This window comes from Ammospiza caudacuta, chromosome 3 (genome assembly GCF_027887145.1).
Source record: "Ammospiza caudacuta isolate bAmmCau1 chromosome 3, bAmmCau1.pri, whole genome shotgun sequence".
Classification (NCBI taxonomy): Eukaryota; Metazoa; Chordata; class Aves; order Passeriformes; family Passerellidae; genus Ammospiza; species Ammospiza caudacuta.
In genome coordinates, this window is record NC_080595.1 from 47079435 (window position 1) to 47097011 (window position 17577).

At 40.0% G+C, this 17577-nt stretch overlaps 1 protein-coding gene across 1 annotated transcript in view; it reads right to left on the minus strand.

Moving 5' to 3' along the window:
• PCNX2 (pecanex 2) overlaps window positions 1-17577 on the minus strand; it is a 152267-nt gene that overhangs the window by 133875 nt on the left and 815 nt on the right. Inside the window, exons 2-5 of the mRNA XM_058801750.1 lie at window positions 12139-12344; window positions 9605-9719; window positions 7305-7341; window positions 5159-6448 (exon numbers count right to left, since the gene is read on the minus strand). Of these exons, the coding sequence (XP_058657733.1) occupies window positions 5159-6448; window positions 7305-7341; window positions 9605-9719; window positions 12139-12344 (1648 nt within the window). The remainder of the gene's footprint in view (window positions 1-5158; window positions 6449-7304; window positions 7342-9604; window positions 9720-12138; window positions 12345-17577) is intronic.

The window sequence follows — 17577 nt, forward strand, 5'->3', positions numbered from 1 at the left end:
TCCTCTGTTCATTAATTGCTTTGCTACAGAATCCACTTCCTTCAACAACATTATGCTCTGAAAGAAAAATTTTCACTTTCAAATACATTTGCTGCCTGTTCAGCCACAAATAAATAATTTCAAATCGCTCTATGCTTTTGTTAGTACCAGCATGAAACCAAAGTTCTACAAGCTGTGAACTTTGCCATTCATATATGTGGATTATAAATCCTAAGAACATCCTTAATCCTTTCTTCACCAACTAGCAGTTTCTTCTCAACTCAAATTTGCCTATTATGCCACAAATACATTAAAAGGAAAAACTGCCATTTAAGCTGGTCATCCACCAAACAATGGGAGTGTCTAGGGAATACCACACCGTCCAATAATTGCTACAAGAGTCCAGCATGGACACTGAAGCAGCACATGGCATTAGCCATTAATGAGGATTGCCACATTAATCCTGAAGCAACAGGAAAAACTAGCAATAGGCATTGTACCTGCTACAGGAAGTGACTTGCTTGAAACAATCTCCTGTGTCAGCAGCAGAGCTAGGAATTAGTAGCCTAATCACAACACCTACCAAATACATCAGAACACAGACCTCTGAAATAACCTTCTTTTTTTTTTTTTTTTTTTTTTTTGCAAATGTCAGACTGGCATCATACATACTACTACTTCTTCAACTTAAAGACTTAAAGACTGAAATTTTAAAATTTTAACCTGTCAAGCCTTACACATTGACTATCAGATTCAGAGCTCTGCATATCAGTTCCTCCACATCCAAAGATGTGCATCAGAAGCCATGTGGCCCCTCTCTGGAACAAGAGTCAGGGGTGATACACAACTGCTCCAATAGATGAACTAGCACCAGGCAGGGCTTTATTTCCTAGGTGCCACCCACCTGCCAGCAAAATCACCTGCTGTCACTTCCCACCTCAACTGTCAACTGCACCAGTGACTCAATGCACAAGATCCCTATTGCTCCTAACTACATGGCATGTGACAGTCCTCATTCCCACATGCAAAGAGAAAAAAAAAAAGTCTAAAAATACCCAGGAGTATGGTTTAGTTTTTTATAAGAGAATGGTAATTGCTTGGGATCCAGAACAACTCACTCGAGGTTGTGGTTTGTGCACTGCCCAGAACGATGAGTACCTTTTCTAAAAAGAGCCCGCAAAACACCTAAATTCGGGCCATGCAGCCCTGGTTTAGTTTCTCCTGTGCCAGTCCCCACCACTCCCACAGTAGGCTTTGCTCCCTGGGTGATAATACTGCCTGTCCTAGATTACAAGCCAGCTGTGCCAAAGGGGACCTACAGGAGGTTTTGCCCTAAGTTTGATGCACAATTGCTCTTACTTGGTTCAGAACACATCAGAGGGACCCAAAGCAGCCAATAAACCCAGGTTTTCTTACACCTCTCAAAGACTGAAAAAATTCTGCAGTTGCCCTACAACACACTTTCATCATGTGGGTGGTATAAGTGTGATTCAAAACGGAAAGGACTCTGGTCTGAAAGTCAGTTTTAGCAACAGTGTCAGTGGTATTTTCTCACAATCTAGAAGAGGTGGAGTGGCTATAGAACAGCTCTGAGAGCTTTATATCCTGTATTTTAACAGGTTAAATCTGGCACCCTTAGAAGTGTAAAGAAAGGCTTTCATTTTCTCATACTGCACTTTACCAAGCTGTCTGCTGGCAAAGGCTTATGTGGTTGGGATGGTAGCTCTTCTATTTCCACAGAACACCCAAGTTCTGTGAGGGACCACCCATAACAAAGACCCATCCATGACATTCACTCACTTGCCAGACAGTTCTGATGAGCACATTTCCCCATCTTCCACAAATTATGCAAAATATCAGCTTTCTTTCGCACAGCTCTGAATATCCAGCTTTCCAGGTATTTGCCAAGTTTTTCACACTGCCTATTAAAAATCTTTCTGGGGTGCATTTCATGTTCCTTTGGACCAGACATCTATTGCTAACTTTTGCCAATTAGACAGTATGCAAGGTTAAAAGAAAAAAAACCAAACAGAACCAACCTCCTCCCTCAAAACAACTGGTGCATAGCTTGACTGTGTATTCCTGCAAACACACACTTCTCTTAATAACCCCTCTAATGTGGGAATAATGTTTATTCAGATCCGTTCCAAGATACTATATTATTAAAGCATATTTGCAATTGCAAGGCTATAAACAAATTAAAGGCTTTCTCATTCCTAAAATTCAGTCTTGCAAAGGGGAAGCTCCCAGTAATGACAGTAATTTATTTTAACAAACAGCACGTTCTGACTAGGCTGGAAAACAAAGCCTACTTGCTCTTAAATATAACTGCCTTTGAACTACCTCTCCCAAGCTCATGGAGTTCAGATTGAATCTCCTTTTTCCCACAGCACCAGTTCAAGGTGCAGAATCCACAGCTGCCATCCCTGCTCATGCAGGGCACCCCCTTTCCAGTCCCTCTTCTGTTTCTGGATGACACTTGCTGAGCCCACACTGCAAACAGACAATTACACTGGTATGCAGCTCAACTTCACTATCTCACAGAAGTACAGACTTCAGAAACTAGAAATAGGAAGACTTAGAATAGATTTTAGGAAGAAATTTTTTACTGTGAGGGTGGTGAGGCACCAAAAGAGGTTGCCCAGACCAGCTGTGGACATCCCTAGAAGTGTTCAAGGCCAGACTGGATGGGGCTTCGAACATCCTGGCCTAGTGGAAGGTGTCCTTGTCCATGGCAAGGGTTTGGAACTAGAAGATGTTTAAGGTTTCTTCCAAACAAAAACATTCTGTGATTCTTTGAGATTCAGTTCAAGTTGCTAAATGAGAGCTTGGTATGAGGGAAGAACAGAATTCTTCTGTTCCCTCATTATCTTGTATAGGAATCTTGTTCACCACATCTAAAGCACAACAACTACACACAGATGCATAAGTTTTGGGGTTGGGGTTTGGGTTTTGTTTTTACTGTGGAATCTGAGTCTGACTTATCCTGATCATCCATTACTTTCTTTCATGCAGCAACCTTACCTGTTCATATTATCTGAGGGTACTTGTCTGAAAGGCCTTTTTAGGCAGTTTCTCTTTTTGAATTTTCATTTAAAATTCTCTTTACAAGTCACATCAGTCAGAAGTACAATTATTGGGTAAACACTCCTTGTTATGGCTGAGGATCAGAGAAAAAAAAAAAATCCCAATCTGCTTGCTGCACCCCTCATGTTGCTGTGTGCATTGTGCAGGCAGGTGACTCCGCACCCCAGGAATCCAGCAGGGCTCAGCAGGCTCAGGTGACAAGCAGGGCTTGCTCAGCACTTGTCTTGGGCAACCAGAGCACGACTGGAGCCAGCAGGGCAGGCTGATAAACTTGATAGAGAAGGACAGAAACTGCAGTGAAGAATAAACAGCCTGAGAAGGTGGGAGAGATGGGTAAGATACAGCAGAAGAGAGGCAAGAGAAGAAGAGAGCAAGTCTAAGAAAAGCAAAATTAATTTCTCCTGCACTTACCCTTCTCTCAATTCCTCAGAAGGAATTGAGAGGAGGGTAAGTGCAGGAGAAGTGAATGCAAGCTGTGGGGAGGCAACAGCTTTAGGTGGGCTCAACAGAATGGAAAAGCCTAAACCAGCAACAGGGTGATTGCTAGTAAGAATAGAAAGAAAAGAAAAGGAAGAGAAATAAGGAGGTGGCACAGAGGAGGAGTGCCTAAACTGAGAAGGGATGATTGAGGGAGGAAAGGCACAGAACTAGAGAAAGTGGAAGAAAAAATAAACTCAGGTGAAAGATGGAATGAGATGAGGGTGTAATACATTGGATAGGGCAGATTTAGAGAAAGAGTGAAAGGTAAATGGAATCTAAAAGAAAATGACACATTGAGAAGATAAATATATGTATTTTTTTAACGAGATAAAAGCACACATTTCACAATAGTTTTAAAGACCTTTTAAGTCAGTTGGGCATTTTTCATGCAATGGAAGGTTCTTCCAGGAGCAAGCTGGTAGAATACGAGGGAGCAGACAAATAGCAGGGCCAAGCTGTTCTTGTAGGGTACCATGAAGTTTCTTACCTTCCATGCAAACTAAGTATTGGGACTGCATCCTCTTAGGCTTTCTTAAAACAGCTTGTTATAGGATCTAAGGTAAACCAAACATTTTGGAGAAGGGAAAGATACAGGTTGCCGTATTTCATTTTGACTCAGATCTTCTAAATTGATCGTGCTGATCACTTGGGGAAGTACCCCGAGATTGCATCTGCCTGCACTGCACTGTATCTATCTCACATCCTCATTACATGGCCCTACTAATTTTGCTGGAGGGTGGCTAGAGACACTACCAACAACAGTCCTTCCCAACAGAAAAGGGTCACAGAGTCCAGTGACAGCAATGACAATGCTGATTAAAACCAGACATTTCTATACAAGATTTATAAATTATACTGCATGTAGGTTTTTAAATTAGCTGATTGATTTTGTTATAAACAAATGTGCTCTTGATTAAATGGAAATTTGCATGGCAATATACTATTTTTAATTAAAACACTGAGGGCTTTCGCTGAAAACAGCCACCAAACTTTCATCCTTAAAATGCAAATATTTTAACTTTAAGCAACGGAAAATCAAAACTCTTCCCCAATGAGAACTCTTACCTTTTTTTTTTTTTTTTAATTATAATCCAACCCACAACCATTCAGGAAATTTAGAAATATATGTATGTGTGCACACATGTATTAGCTAAAAGTTGAACCACCTCCAGTGACAATTCCAGCTTTCATACTTAGAGGCACACAGACAACTCCTCAACATGCACCTGGTAAGATGTGCAAGGGCAGGTGTAATGCTATAGTTATACACATTTTTGCATACTTCTGGTATTCCAACAATCCAGGCACACTATTTTAGTAAAGAATACTAAATAAATAATGGATACCTACTAAGCTTATCACTAGTTTCCTAGAGGAAGAAAAACAGTTTTCTTCAAGAAAATAAAAATATTTTAAAACCACAGCAGACACCATCACACACTTTCACTAAACCACTTTGTCCCACCAAGTCCAGCCCTACCCTGGCCCTATGAGCAAAACCAGTCTCCCTCTGGGAATTTGCCTTACTGCAGATATCCAGCTAAGCTGCTCTAAGTAATCAAAACCTTCACAACATCTTCATTCCAAAAGAATTGTAATCAGTGCACAATACCTCCAACAAGCCCATTTTCCTTTGTTGTCTCCGTTTTGACAGTGGATTGATTAGATGTCTTCATCTTTGAGGTATTAATGGATTCCAAGAGGGAGACAAACTCTAGAAAGTTAGATTCGTTGGGCATCTGACCTTCTTTAGCTTCTAGATCTGATTTAGAGGTTGGTAAGGTCTTTTCTTTGTCAGATACCTCCACAAAATTCTTACTTAAAAGCACATCTGTCCCACTGTCTACACTCAACACCCGCATGTGCCTCTTTTCATGAGCAGTTCTGCAGGACTGCGGGTCTAGGTTATGCAAGTCTTCTTTAGAACTTAAATCCACAGTCTGGACATTTTCCAAAGCATTCTCCTGATTTGGATCTGAACAAGTGTTAGTTTCTAGAGGTGTATTTGCTGGGTTGCTGAGCTCCTTTACTGCATCACCCGATTCATAGCCAGAGCATTGGTTGGATGACAGCTCTGCCCTCAACATTTCTGGAGTTCTGTCACTTTCACTAACTTCTGAGCAAGGCTTAGCTTTACTGTCATCAGACAGGTCAAACGTGATAACAGGGATTCTGAGCTGTTCATTAGTTTGCTGACTTGACCAGCCTGCTCTAACTACACCAGAGTCAAGGGCTGAGCTTGTTCTCTCACTTTCCAGGGCCTGCAAGTGGACAGAGCCTGGTAGGTCACTAAGGGTGGTGTTTGGTGTAGTACTCATTGTGATGACAATTTTAATGGGCTCACACAGCTGGTCTCCAGGAAGAGAATTGTCCACAAGTGCAATGGCAGTCTCACTGTCTGAGCAATCAAGGTCCTCATGGCTATTACCATCATTGCAAGAGCTTTCCATCTGCTCATGCTCTTTGGTTGCAATAGCATTGCACTGTGGGCAGTTATTGGTAAAGCCTGTCTGTGGTGATCCATCTGGCAATTTCTCTCTTTTGTAGCTTTTAGGATTACTTAAATGGTCTGAAATAACTGAATTTTCACTGTCCCATGGCTCTGAAGAAACTCCAGTCCTTAAAATATCACCTTGTGATGAAGAAATATTGGAGAAGTTTTTAGCTACGTCTCTGTCCACAGGAATATCTTGGGATCCATGGTGGCCACAAGGCTGTCCATTCAATCCTTTTGCATTTATTCTATCACCAGGAAATGTTTCCATGGCAGCTGGTTTTGTTGCTATTGCTGATGTGGTGGCACCTGAACCGGAGGTTGTAGAAACAGGTAATACATCTGCTTTGATACAGGGTGAGGTAGATGAAACTGGTGGTGTAGCCTGATCTTCTAGTACCATAACACCTAAGAAAAAACATTTGGGCATTAGGTCTCACATGAACACTAAGCATTATTAAAGTATGATCTTTAACCAATAAAACCCAATCCAGAGCAGAGCAAAGGAAGCACAGATGATGCAGCTGATTAAACCAGTTCTAAAGCAACAAGGGCTTTTTTTTGATAGCTACATATGAAATACTACAAAAGCAAGATAGACTCCATCCAAGTCAGGACAACCATAGCAGCATGTCCAAATAGTCAAAATAGCTGAAGAAACACCTAGTTTCAAAATCAAAATGTTTTACAGAACTATCCCCACTTAGAGAGAGGTGAAAGAAAGAATAAGCCAATGCTGCAGGTTTGCTACATCACTTTCTGCAATTCCTAAATGGTCACACAGGATATGGTGATCAGCCTTAACAAAAACAAAACAAGATTTAAAATATTAAGACATCTCAAGTGAGATGGAAGTGTAGGCAAAGTAAGGTGTGCTGGAATAGACAACACAGCTAAAGGTTGACAATCACAACAGAAGTTTACAGCACATGTTCAAGTATGCAATACAAGTGTTAACTTCCTAGTTTGATGCTTTACAGAGCTCAGAGCTTCCTAAGAATGTGGAGCAAGGCTCTTTCATCTTCCTGTATCAAAATGGGGAGGGATATTTGCACACCCCTTGAAGAGTTGCATCCCAAACAGCTTGGCTGACGGTTGAGAAAGCTTAGTCTGTTAGAATACCCTTGAAATTTAGTTCTAGCTCCTCAACTTGATCCTAAGAGGAGGCACAACAGAACCTGCCATGGAGTCCTCTGGGCCATTACTTCTTGTGCCAAGCAATGATTAAACAACAGCTTAAGGACTTATAAAGCCTTTAAAATACCTCTAAGATCTTCAATCGTTTCCCGTGTTGGCAGGTCCTAAAAAATGAAAATAAACACACAAGATTAACATGGTCATTTATTAAATTCTGTTGGGTGAAAAAAATCTATCAATGTAGCTATAAATAGCTATCTAATCAAAGGTTAATTACAGCATTGGTAAGGTGCTTAAAATCACTGAAATTTGAACATGTACCTTGCACAAAATGCAAGGGGTGGGTGAGGGAGATGGTTATAGAACAGTCATGCTCCAAATTGCATCACTGAAATTGTGTGTGATGTTTGGGGAGGGGAAAGAAAAGCAACATGTTCTTTAAAAAAATTTTTGCAGTGCCTAATCCAGATAAACTTTTCTAAATCATTAAGGAATAGACTGTGTTAATCTGTTCCATTTATCCACCTGTGTGTTTCCAAAGAACTAGAATGAAAAGTTTGGCCTCTAGCATTGGTAAGTATTTCTCAATGGAAAACTAGAGGACAGAGACATTAAATTAATATAGAATCATTTAGATTCCAAGAAAGCTTTGAAGGTCATTTAGCCCAAATCCCCTCTGCCATACACACACACTTGAAGGAGATACAGTTTGAGCAGGTTGCTCAGGGTCATCTCCAACAGAGCTTTGAAAATCTCCAAAGAAGGAGATTTCACAACTTCTCTGGAAAACCTCTTCCAGTATTTGACCACTCACTTGGTAGGGGAAAAAGAAACAACACACAAATTACCGAAAACCAAAACAACTCCACAAAAAAGACATTAAATGTAATTATTTGATCTAACTGTAGCTTTCCATGGCTGCAACTGTTTCTTATCCTGCCACTGGGCACCTCTCTCAACCTGCTGTGTAACTTACTATTGGAAAACTGAAGTCAGCTGTAAGCTCTACTTGTATGGTTACAAAAGAGTTTAGCCTTACAAAGGCTGAAACATCCCATCTGCCTGTCCTCACACATCATGTTCCTCAATCACCTTGTTTGTCTCTGCTGGATTCTCATCAGTAGGTCAATGTGCATGGGAACTAACCGGGGAGCTCAAAACTAAACACAACACTCCATTAGGAATACTTCAGGAGTTTAAAGTCAGCAGACTAAGTGCATAATTAGAAACAAGACATTGAAAAAAATGACTGTGGCTCTCTTCTGACTGACAGGCACCAAAACTAAGAGGAAATTATTATTATTTTCTAAAATTTCATGGTGGTAGCCTGGCAGCAAGAACAGGAGACTTGATTTGACAAGATCCAACCTACATGTTTGGAAGTGGGAGATTAGGATGAGATCCCAGGAAGGCATAGGTTTGCAGAATGGACAAATACCAGAATACTGGAGAGTAAGACAGAAACAAGGTGAAAAATATTTTACCTCATTAAAAAAAAAAACCTCAACAAAAAGAACTATTAATGTCTCTGAATCACACAGATGCTACAAAAAGGTAAAAACACTCCAGGAAATGAAGAAATAGTTCTGATTCAGATCAGGATTTAAATAATTTGTAGTAAATAGGGATAAAGGGTGGGTGTGGGGGAATATGAAGACAGAATGAACTATCAAATAGCCACTTATTCAGAAATCACTAACCATCCTCTGCACTGACTGAGGCAGGAGTCCTGTAGAAAAAAATAGCATGGTATCACATAATTAAAGATGTTATCACAGTATGCAAGGGGAGTAGCTTAAGATTACACAGTGTTATTCTGTTTCTTAATTTTTTTGAAAATTTCTTCAACTTATCATGAGTGTTTCCTATTTTTTTCTTTAATAATATTTACACACATCATTTTCATCACTTCATATGTTTGATTTATTAAGCACAGCCATTGGCGTTGAGTGCACATATAGGTACTTTTAACCTCCTCTAGATATCTCCTAGATTTAAAGGAATTTAAATACTGAAGAGATGTTTCTGGTTCATTTTATAAGCATAAGTCTAGTTACACAAAACCAAATTATTAATGGTCAAGGAGCAGATCCTTTCAGAGGCAACAAAATAATGCTGACTGCATTAGCCTCTCCCTCCTCTCAAAGCAGCCCCAAAAAGCTAGTTGCTCTTGGCAAGATTTACAAAGGTCACTTGCTATCTGTAGAGCAGAGAGAGCCCTCCTAAGAAGTGCAGCATTATGTATGACAGTTTCAGCTCTGCAAAGGCAAACCTTTAGGACAAGGCTGACTGGCATACCCAGTAGATGCACGCCAAGGGAATGACCCTTCCTGCTTGGAGCAGGCCTGTGTTACAAGCAATGAGCACCTGGCAACACAAAAGCGTGTGTGGTGAGCTGTGGGCTGCTGGAGGAGTGCACATACTGACCGTGGCTCCAGGGGAGTCCTGCGAGGGCGGGGCCTGCACTCTGGAACTGTCAGGAATTGTCTGGGTGGAGCCGTTTGGGCTGCTCTCACCGGCGGCGCCATCCCCCGAGTTATTGCTGAAGGGGAAGCACACAAAAGATAAGGCAACACTTATCACCACAGGGCATCACTGCGAGCTCTGGGAAGCGGCTCACGAATCAGAACACAATGGGAACAAGTAGCACAGCACAATGAAGTAAGGGCACTTCTCTCCCCTCCAATGATAAAAGTACAGGGCTGTAAAAAAACGTAACACCTTTCTGCACTTCCTTCCTCACCAAGACAACTTGATAAAACTTAAAGAATAAAAACCCCTCAATGTAAAATGATTATGGTGTCTTCAGAAGTGGAGCTATGAGAAATAAAATAACATCTCTTCAACCTCCCTATGCCGATATAATGCCATTCAGCCCGTCTGACACACAAACAGATTTATTGGCATAAAAAGCAATCTGGGGCTTTTCCTTACACACATGACAATCAAGAGCTACTCCTTTCACAATTTTTGCTTTTTAAGTCCTGGAGTATGTAAGCCTTATCTAACTGCCTGTTTTCTGCAAACCTCACATAGCCTACTCGAAATGCAACACAGAGAGCACTAATATAATCATCAGACCAGAATATAAAGTTTTTGCTCTGGTCTAGGCAAAGTGAATTTACAGCCATTACTAATTTCACATATTCTAAGGCAATTTATAGATCAGTTCCTTTGTGGATACACTAAACTATGCACTAACTCCTTTTACACAAATGTTCTACTAGCTTTTCCATGGATATAAGCAGGCATTTTCAGACAAGGTTTACTATCAATAACCTAAAAATATTCTCTTTCTCAGGTATAACAAACAGAAATTCAGTTTAACAAAAAAACACCAAAAAACCAAAAAAAAACCCAGAAAAACACCACAGTGAAATGCTGAAAACATGAGGTTGGGCTTTTCTATTTGTACATGGGGCTGTTTTTTTCACCAAAAATTTATTTTTAAAATTCTTAAGTTGTATATAAGCAATAACATTATTTATCTGGGTCGTCTCTTTCTGCCATATTTTTTAGTTAACTGGCTTCAAAAACTGCTCAACCAACCTTGCCAACTATGAAGGTCTGTTTAAAAAATTCTGTCATCCATCCAGTCAAAATAATATTAAGATCTTTATTTTCTGACCAAGTACTAATTAATGGATTGTTGTGCATACACAAATCAACCTGGGAGAAACAGTCACATGATTTAGCAAGCAACTTTTAAGTTATTCTACCTTTACTTCTCAGCCAAAACAGCCTGAAAGGCATAACTCCATCTAAAATAAAAATGTTGTATGGGTAGTGACACACAGAGGCATTTCTCAGAAGAGTCTCAATGCAGCAGACCTTGACTGTCCCAGAAACATCACTGCCAGGAGTGTAGCACAGATGTGCATGTGTAAAGACACAGAAGAGCAGAAGCACAGAGGAACACAAACTATCTTGATACTACTTAGCTGGCACAAAGCTAGCAGTACCAACTGCAAATGCATCCAAAAATACCCTAAGTTCTTTTATACACTGCTCTCTGTTGAATACTGACTGGTAGTTTCAACAAAGCTACTCAATTTAAGCTTGCTTTGGACATTTCTATGCTTCTGTCTCTTTTAAATGTACCTTATTTCAGCATTTTTCACATCTGTCATAACACTTGCTATCACTGAAAGCCACTTGCCTTCATTTGTTTGTATGACTCAAGCTTGAAAAACTAGCAGGAAGGGTTTATTTATTTATTCTGAAGAGTGTATAGTAGAACATTCTACCAATACACAAATCTGGAAAATGTCTAATCACACTACTGTTTTTACCTTCAATACTAGCACAGCCTAGAAGCAGCCCTTTTAATTCTATGCAAAGACTAATAGTACTTGGCTTCTCAGTAGAGAAGCTGCAACTGAACTGCCTACCCAATGCCCCTGAGAAATAAAAGCAGTACTAGCTTTCCTCATGAACAGGACCACAGAAGCACCATAATTAACACAATAAAACATAAGGGGAAAAAGCAACTTATGCACCTAGGTGTGATCTGAGAGGGAACTTACTAAAAGCACACAAAGGCAGCATGAGGTCGCCTTGTCTTCCAAAGTCATGATATTAAAGCATTCTCTTTACCAACAGGTGCCTGCCACTTCCTTGCCACTTCCCAGTAGGTAGGAGCAAGCATTTTAAGGCTTCCCCAGAAAACTTCTTGCAGGTTTTCTTCAGGATCTCTTAGCACATCCAGTACATATCTCCTCTACCACTTTCATGGTGCCCAGCTGCTGCCCAACCTGTGAATCAGGTGCAGCTCTGCCTGCTGCACCACAAGAACACCTCAGCTACCCAGCTGAAAAGCACTAAGCAAGTTTTTGAAAGTGTCATTCTTTATACACTTGTAAGGAGTTTTCTTGCTTTCAACAGACATTACTGCTGTGCAGGACCATAGCGCAAACTCACCCATTTTACATAATGTGCCAACGATGCAAAGAAAACCTTACCTACAATTTGAGGACTCAACCGCTTCTCCTTTTTGAACCTCTGTATCTTTACATTGCCTTCCATTTTTTCTTGAGAGCTTCTGTTGAATAACTTCGCCTTTATCAAACATAAGGTGTAAACGGTAGCTGATCACCTTTATTACAGTGAAGAAAACTGTCACCGAGCTGCAGTACACAAAAACTGTCACTGCATTTGCTGGAAAAGCCTACAGAAAGAAATAATGAGGACACAGTGATAACAGTTTCCTTTGAAAAAATGCTGTTAAAACTTTTAAATACAATATATGTATTGAGTTCTGCTCCCAGAAAAGGTTTAAGGTTTTCTTCAAGTTTCAAACCATTTCACAAGATCTATTCTTTTTATTAGCTGTGGATATTATTTATTATCAAAATCCGCAGAATCTCACAATTGACAAACACTATAAAGCTTTTAAAAATACTGCAATCTCATGTTAATGCAGCTTCAGCCTTTCCCAAACTATGAATTCATAAAAATACAGACACAAAATGAAACATTAGTTATCTACAAACACAAAACCTTTAGAAAATTCTGTCATCTTACTCTATATATCAGTTATGACTCAATAGCAGAACACTGTCATTTGATGTCTGTTTTCTAATGCCTCACAACATGTTCCCAAATACCTTAACCACTGAGGAATTTTAAATAATTAGTCAGGACTAGTCAAAACAAATGAATAAAAACACAGTTAGAGAAGCATCCTGTCCCCACTGACATTCAAGGAGTGAGTGATTGGCTATGTGGTGCTTAGTTGCCAGCTGGGGTTAAACTATGACACAACTTCTTTGAATTCTTTTTCTAAAGTACATAATTGTTAATCCTAACTTTTTTATATACAAATACTTCCTTACAGTAAAGGGCAAATCATAGCAATGGACAGTTGCAATCATAATTGAAGTACCAAAGTCTTTACCAGTATAGTCATGGAATATGTTTATGTATTGTTACTACAAAGCTGCAGTCTCACAGTGAATTTAATTTCTCGAAGTTTCAGGGGTTTTATTTAAACAGAGATTTACTACATTCTCACACAAGAACAACAATAAAAAACCCCAAGCAACACACAAAAACAAAAAAGGCTTTCAATACTCAGGACTTGCTAAAAGTCTGCTGAAAGTAATTTTTAAGAATGGTATTTACTTTGGTACTAAACCAATCATTTTTTCAAATTCATAAATAAATCACACCAACCACACAGATAAAGCGAAGGGAACAAGGCATGCTTATTTCATCTTTAGAACAAGTCACCACATTTATCTTGATGTTGAAATTAATATGTTGAATCATTTCTGTGTTGTGACAAGCAAGTGGGATGCAATTCTGATGCTGCTTTTGGCTCATTGGGACTTCATACCATCAAGATACACACATGAAAATTTTCAGGCAAATCCTTTTTAATGACTATTCTGATTCAGATACACAGAATCTGTTGCACAATAGTGGAGGAGCTATTTAGGACATACGTACTACCAATGATCCCTAATAGACAGACATGACTTTCTACAAGTTGAGGCTTAAGTCTGGTAAGAGTACATCATGGTACTGTGTAAATACCAACTCCCAGCACACCCTTCAGTTATTTAGAACTCAGGCCAGGAGAGGATCCATTTGCAAGGTCATGTTCTCAGGGTATAAGGCTTAGTAGATGAGGTTGAAGAACTTGAGGTTAAAGAATTTGTGGTTTATGACTAATGTTTTTACAAAACGAGTAAGAAATTGTTTGGTTTCACAAAGAGCGGCAGCCAATTATCTGTAATGACTGCTTAAGAGAGATTTGTTCACCTTCCAAGGAATCTCTTCAACTGTACACTAAAAGGCACAGATCAACCACTCATTATTAAATAACAACTCAGAATGGCCCACTAAGAAAAGAAGTGCTTTATAGGTGACATTCATAAAGCTTAATAAATATTATATGAAAAATGTCAAGAGGACACAACAAAAATAGATTTCCAGTAGCGCAGCCTGTGCGTGCAGAGAGCACGCCACAAGAGAGACTCAAAGGAAGCTCCTAGATTTTTGAGTGGAAAACAGGGCCAGTTATAGCAAATGCTGAGTGCAGCATGTGCTCATCCCTGCCTTGTGACCAGACCTACCGGAGCTGTGCCCCGAGCCAGCCCGTGGTCCCTGTGCCCATCTGTCTAGGACACGCTGTGTTTCAGAGTGCTCACCACACCAGACACCAATGGCATCTTGTGCATCTTTAGAACTCTCAATCTTGGGGCAGGCTGAGTATACAAGCCAGCAGATTGCTCTCTGTGCACATGAGGAATTAGGAGACAGATGATAATGGAAAGCCCTCCATTCTCTGAATCAGGCCTCTTGCATAAGGTACCAGTGTCATATGACTGCAGCTGGTGTTCCCAGGGACAGACAAGTGAAAGCTATCAAATCCATGCTAAGGAGGAACAAAGTTACAGACCACTGAGGAATTAGATGATAGAGTCACTTTTGATGCACTATAGTTATAATTAGCCTGGTTTTCTACGAAAATGAGGTTTTATAATCACACCATGTGTCTGTGTATTCATCATCTCCCTCCATCCCCTCAGATGAAAGGTAGCCAAAGAATTAAAAAGTTATTCAGCAAACTTTAAGAGAATACACCCCACTGGGCAAGGTCACAGCAGCACACCTCCTCCATTAATGAGAGGAGCCCACACAGTTCTCTGACCTTTTGATGCCACCCCAGTGACAGGAAAAGCTTCAATTGAGTTGACATCTTATTAGAAGCTATGAAAAAAAAAATCCACAAATACAAATTCATTAGAAAGCGGGCTTCATGACTTCCCACAGGTTTCTATGGAAGCTGTAGCCCTAGTTTTCTTCATTCTTTCATGCCATTAAAAACTCTACCATAATGTACTTTTTGTTCTCCAGTAGCTTCTGTTGTTGTACCCTGCACCAGAATAGCGTGGGGTCACAGCCAGAAATGCAGGCTGGTGTGCCCCAAATGCGGCCCAACTTACTGCTGAAAATGCAACAGGGTTGACATCACCACCTAAGGAGCACCTTTGCTTGGGGCTTCTGCCTGCCCAGAGATTGCTCTCAGAAGAACAGCCACAGGCTCCTCTCCTTCACGTGTCTACTGGCATTATTTGAGTAGCACAAAGGTGGAGATGACTGAGATAGGCACATAAAGGTATGTAACCTTTGAACAAAATACCACACCTTGCCAATTGGGCTGAATGATAAAGGGTGCTTAGACCCTGATGCATCCCAGCCACTGCTTGAGCCCCTGAGGCATCTAGAGCAAGGCAGTGCTGCACCTGGGCCTTGCTGTCTGGGTGTGCTACAGAACACTAATGAGGGAACAACCAAACAAATGTTCAGTCAGCCACTACCATCAGAGATATGCTTGGGAGATACGACACTGGGGCCAAAGATCCATGTTTATCTGTAAATTAAGGCAAATCAATACTAAGAGATGTCCATCACACAATATAAAATATGGGAAAGCAGGTAGCAAATAAAATTCCAGGGGTGTACATTGACTTCTCAGTGTGTCCTCCCACACAGTAAATACAGTACATAACAGGGTAGCCTATCTCTCTGCTGCAGAGATATTCGTATCCTTAACTTTTACAGAGATAGAGTGGGGTAAAAGGCAGCCAAGTGGGACTGGAAGCAGCTGACACACTACTAGTTTTATCACGGTTTACCTCTGAGTAATTTATGTGCCCGCACCCTTATACAGCCATGTTGTACTTCTCCTACCACAGCATGATCTGAAGATCTAGTGCATGAGAAGTAGCAACCCTGTCAGTTCAAGGGTTCCCTGTCCAACAAAAGGCAGGAGAAACATTGAGCAGGTTGTTCTGGGGAGTCACCCAAACACAATGCAAGTTCTCTTGTAGCTTGTAAAATAAGCTATAGTACAGTATTTCCCAAAGTTGCATCTCTAGGTCACTGGTGTTTTACTGGGGCTGAATACTAAAGAGTTATCACTATTTTCATGTGCAAAACACCTAGGGATCCTCAACTGTTTGGTGGAAAAAGATAACTTTAATTCCTAATATATTATGAAAGTTGATGTGGCACAGAAGAGATCTCATAATTTTGAAAGTTGATTTGAACAGCAATGATACTTGAAATATCCAATGTACATTTTTAATGTTTAAATTATAAAGAAAATAAAGTAATGGAAACACAGAGCTGCATTTTCAGGGGCAGAGAAAGCTAATAAAGGAATCCTTAGTACCAAAGTAAGCTATGCTGAATAAGCTAGAGAAAGAAATTCTCCATCCACACAACAGAAATAACTTGATACTTTAAGCTTCTCAATGCTACCGTCAGCACGCCTCTGCTGAGCCACTGTGAAAAAACCAAAAACAGATGGATGAGTTTTGCCATTTGATTCAAATCACACTGCTTCAGAGAGACTTCCTGACTTCAACAAAAGACTATCCCAAGCAAACAAAAAATTTAAAAAGCAGTACTCTGATCTGTTTTCATTTTGCCATTTCAAGAAACATCACTGACTGCTTTAGCTGAATCCAAAATATTGGTGTCAAGTGTGTAACATATCACCCCAAACATTACTGAATATTATAACAAAATTTCTTATAAACCAGAAAAAAACCTTTCTCTGAAAAGCAAGTTCAAGTTTCTAAGTGGCAAGAATAGATGTCTTCAATAAAGTTTACAAAGCCTTAGAAACAAGCCACTTGAAAACAAGAAAATGTGTAAGAACATAATTACTGTCATGCAGCCATCATAATAAACCCTTTATTCTTATCAAGGACAAAGGATTCCCACAGCAATGTGTTAGCTCAAGAACACAAGTCCTGCATTTAACCAGATGATTCATCAGAAAGTAAGTCTGCAGAAAAAGCAAGTCCATCTAGGTAAGCAAAGATGATGCCCAAGAGATTTCACTAGATAAGTTACATTTCTCCCCTTTAAAAAATGACTTCTAGCTTAGCTGAGTCCAGTGTTCTTTTGTGCAACCCCCACACTTTCTTCAGTTCAGAAGTTTCCCACAAGGAATCCTTCCAGATACATACTTTTTTCAACTAAAAAAAGTTAGCCTTCAATCCTTTTTCCTTTTTAATCACACTTATGACTTGGACAGCAAATCCTACGATGCAAGACAATCCTACAACTTGCTAGTTTGCATAGGAAATATGCAATCAATCAGAAGAAAGCACATTGTTATTCTGGTTCATTAACTCCATGAGCCACTGTTACAGGAATTCACTGCAATCCATGCCACAAAACCCAATACCAATTCACGTTTAAAAATACAAGATTTGCTTTCCACTGGGATTGCAGGGGAATTCATAAATGCTCTTTGCTTTTGATAATCAGGCCCATATCTGACCATGTAGGGTGAAGAAATCCATTTAGAAGTAGAGAATTTAGTTGAGTCACTCCAGGAACCAAATGGATGGAAAGTGCTTTTAACGGAAGCAATA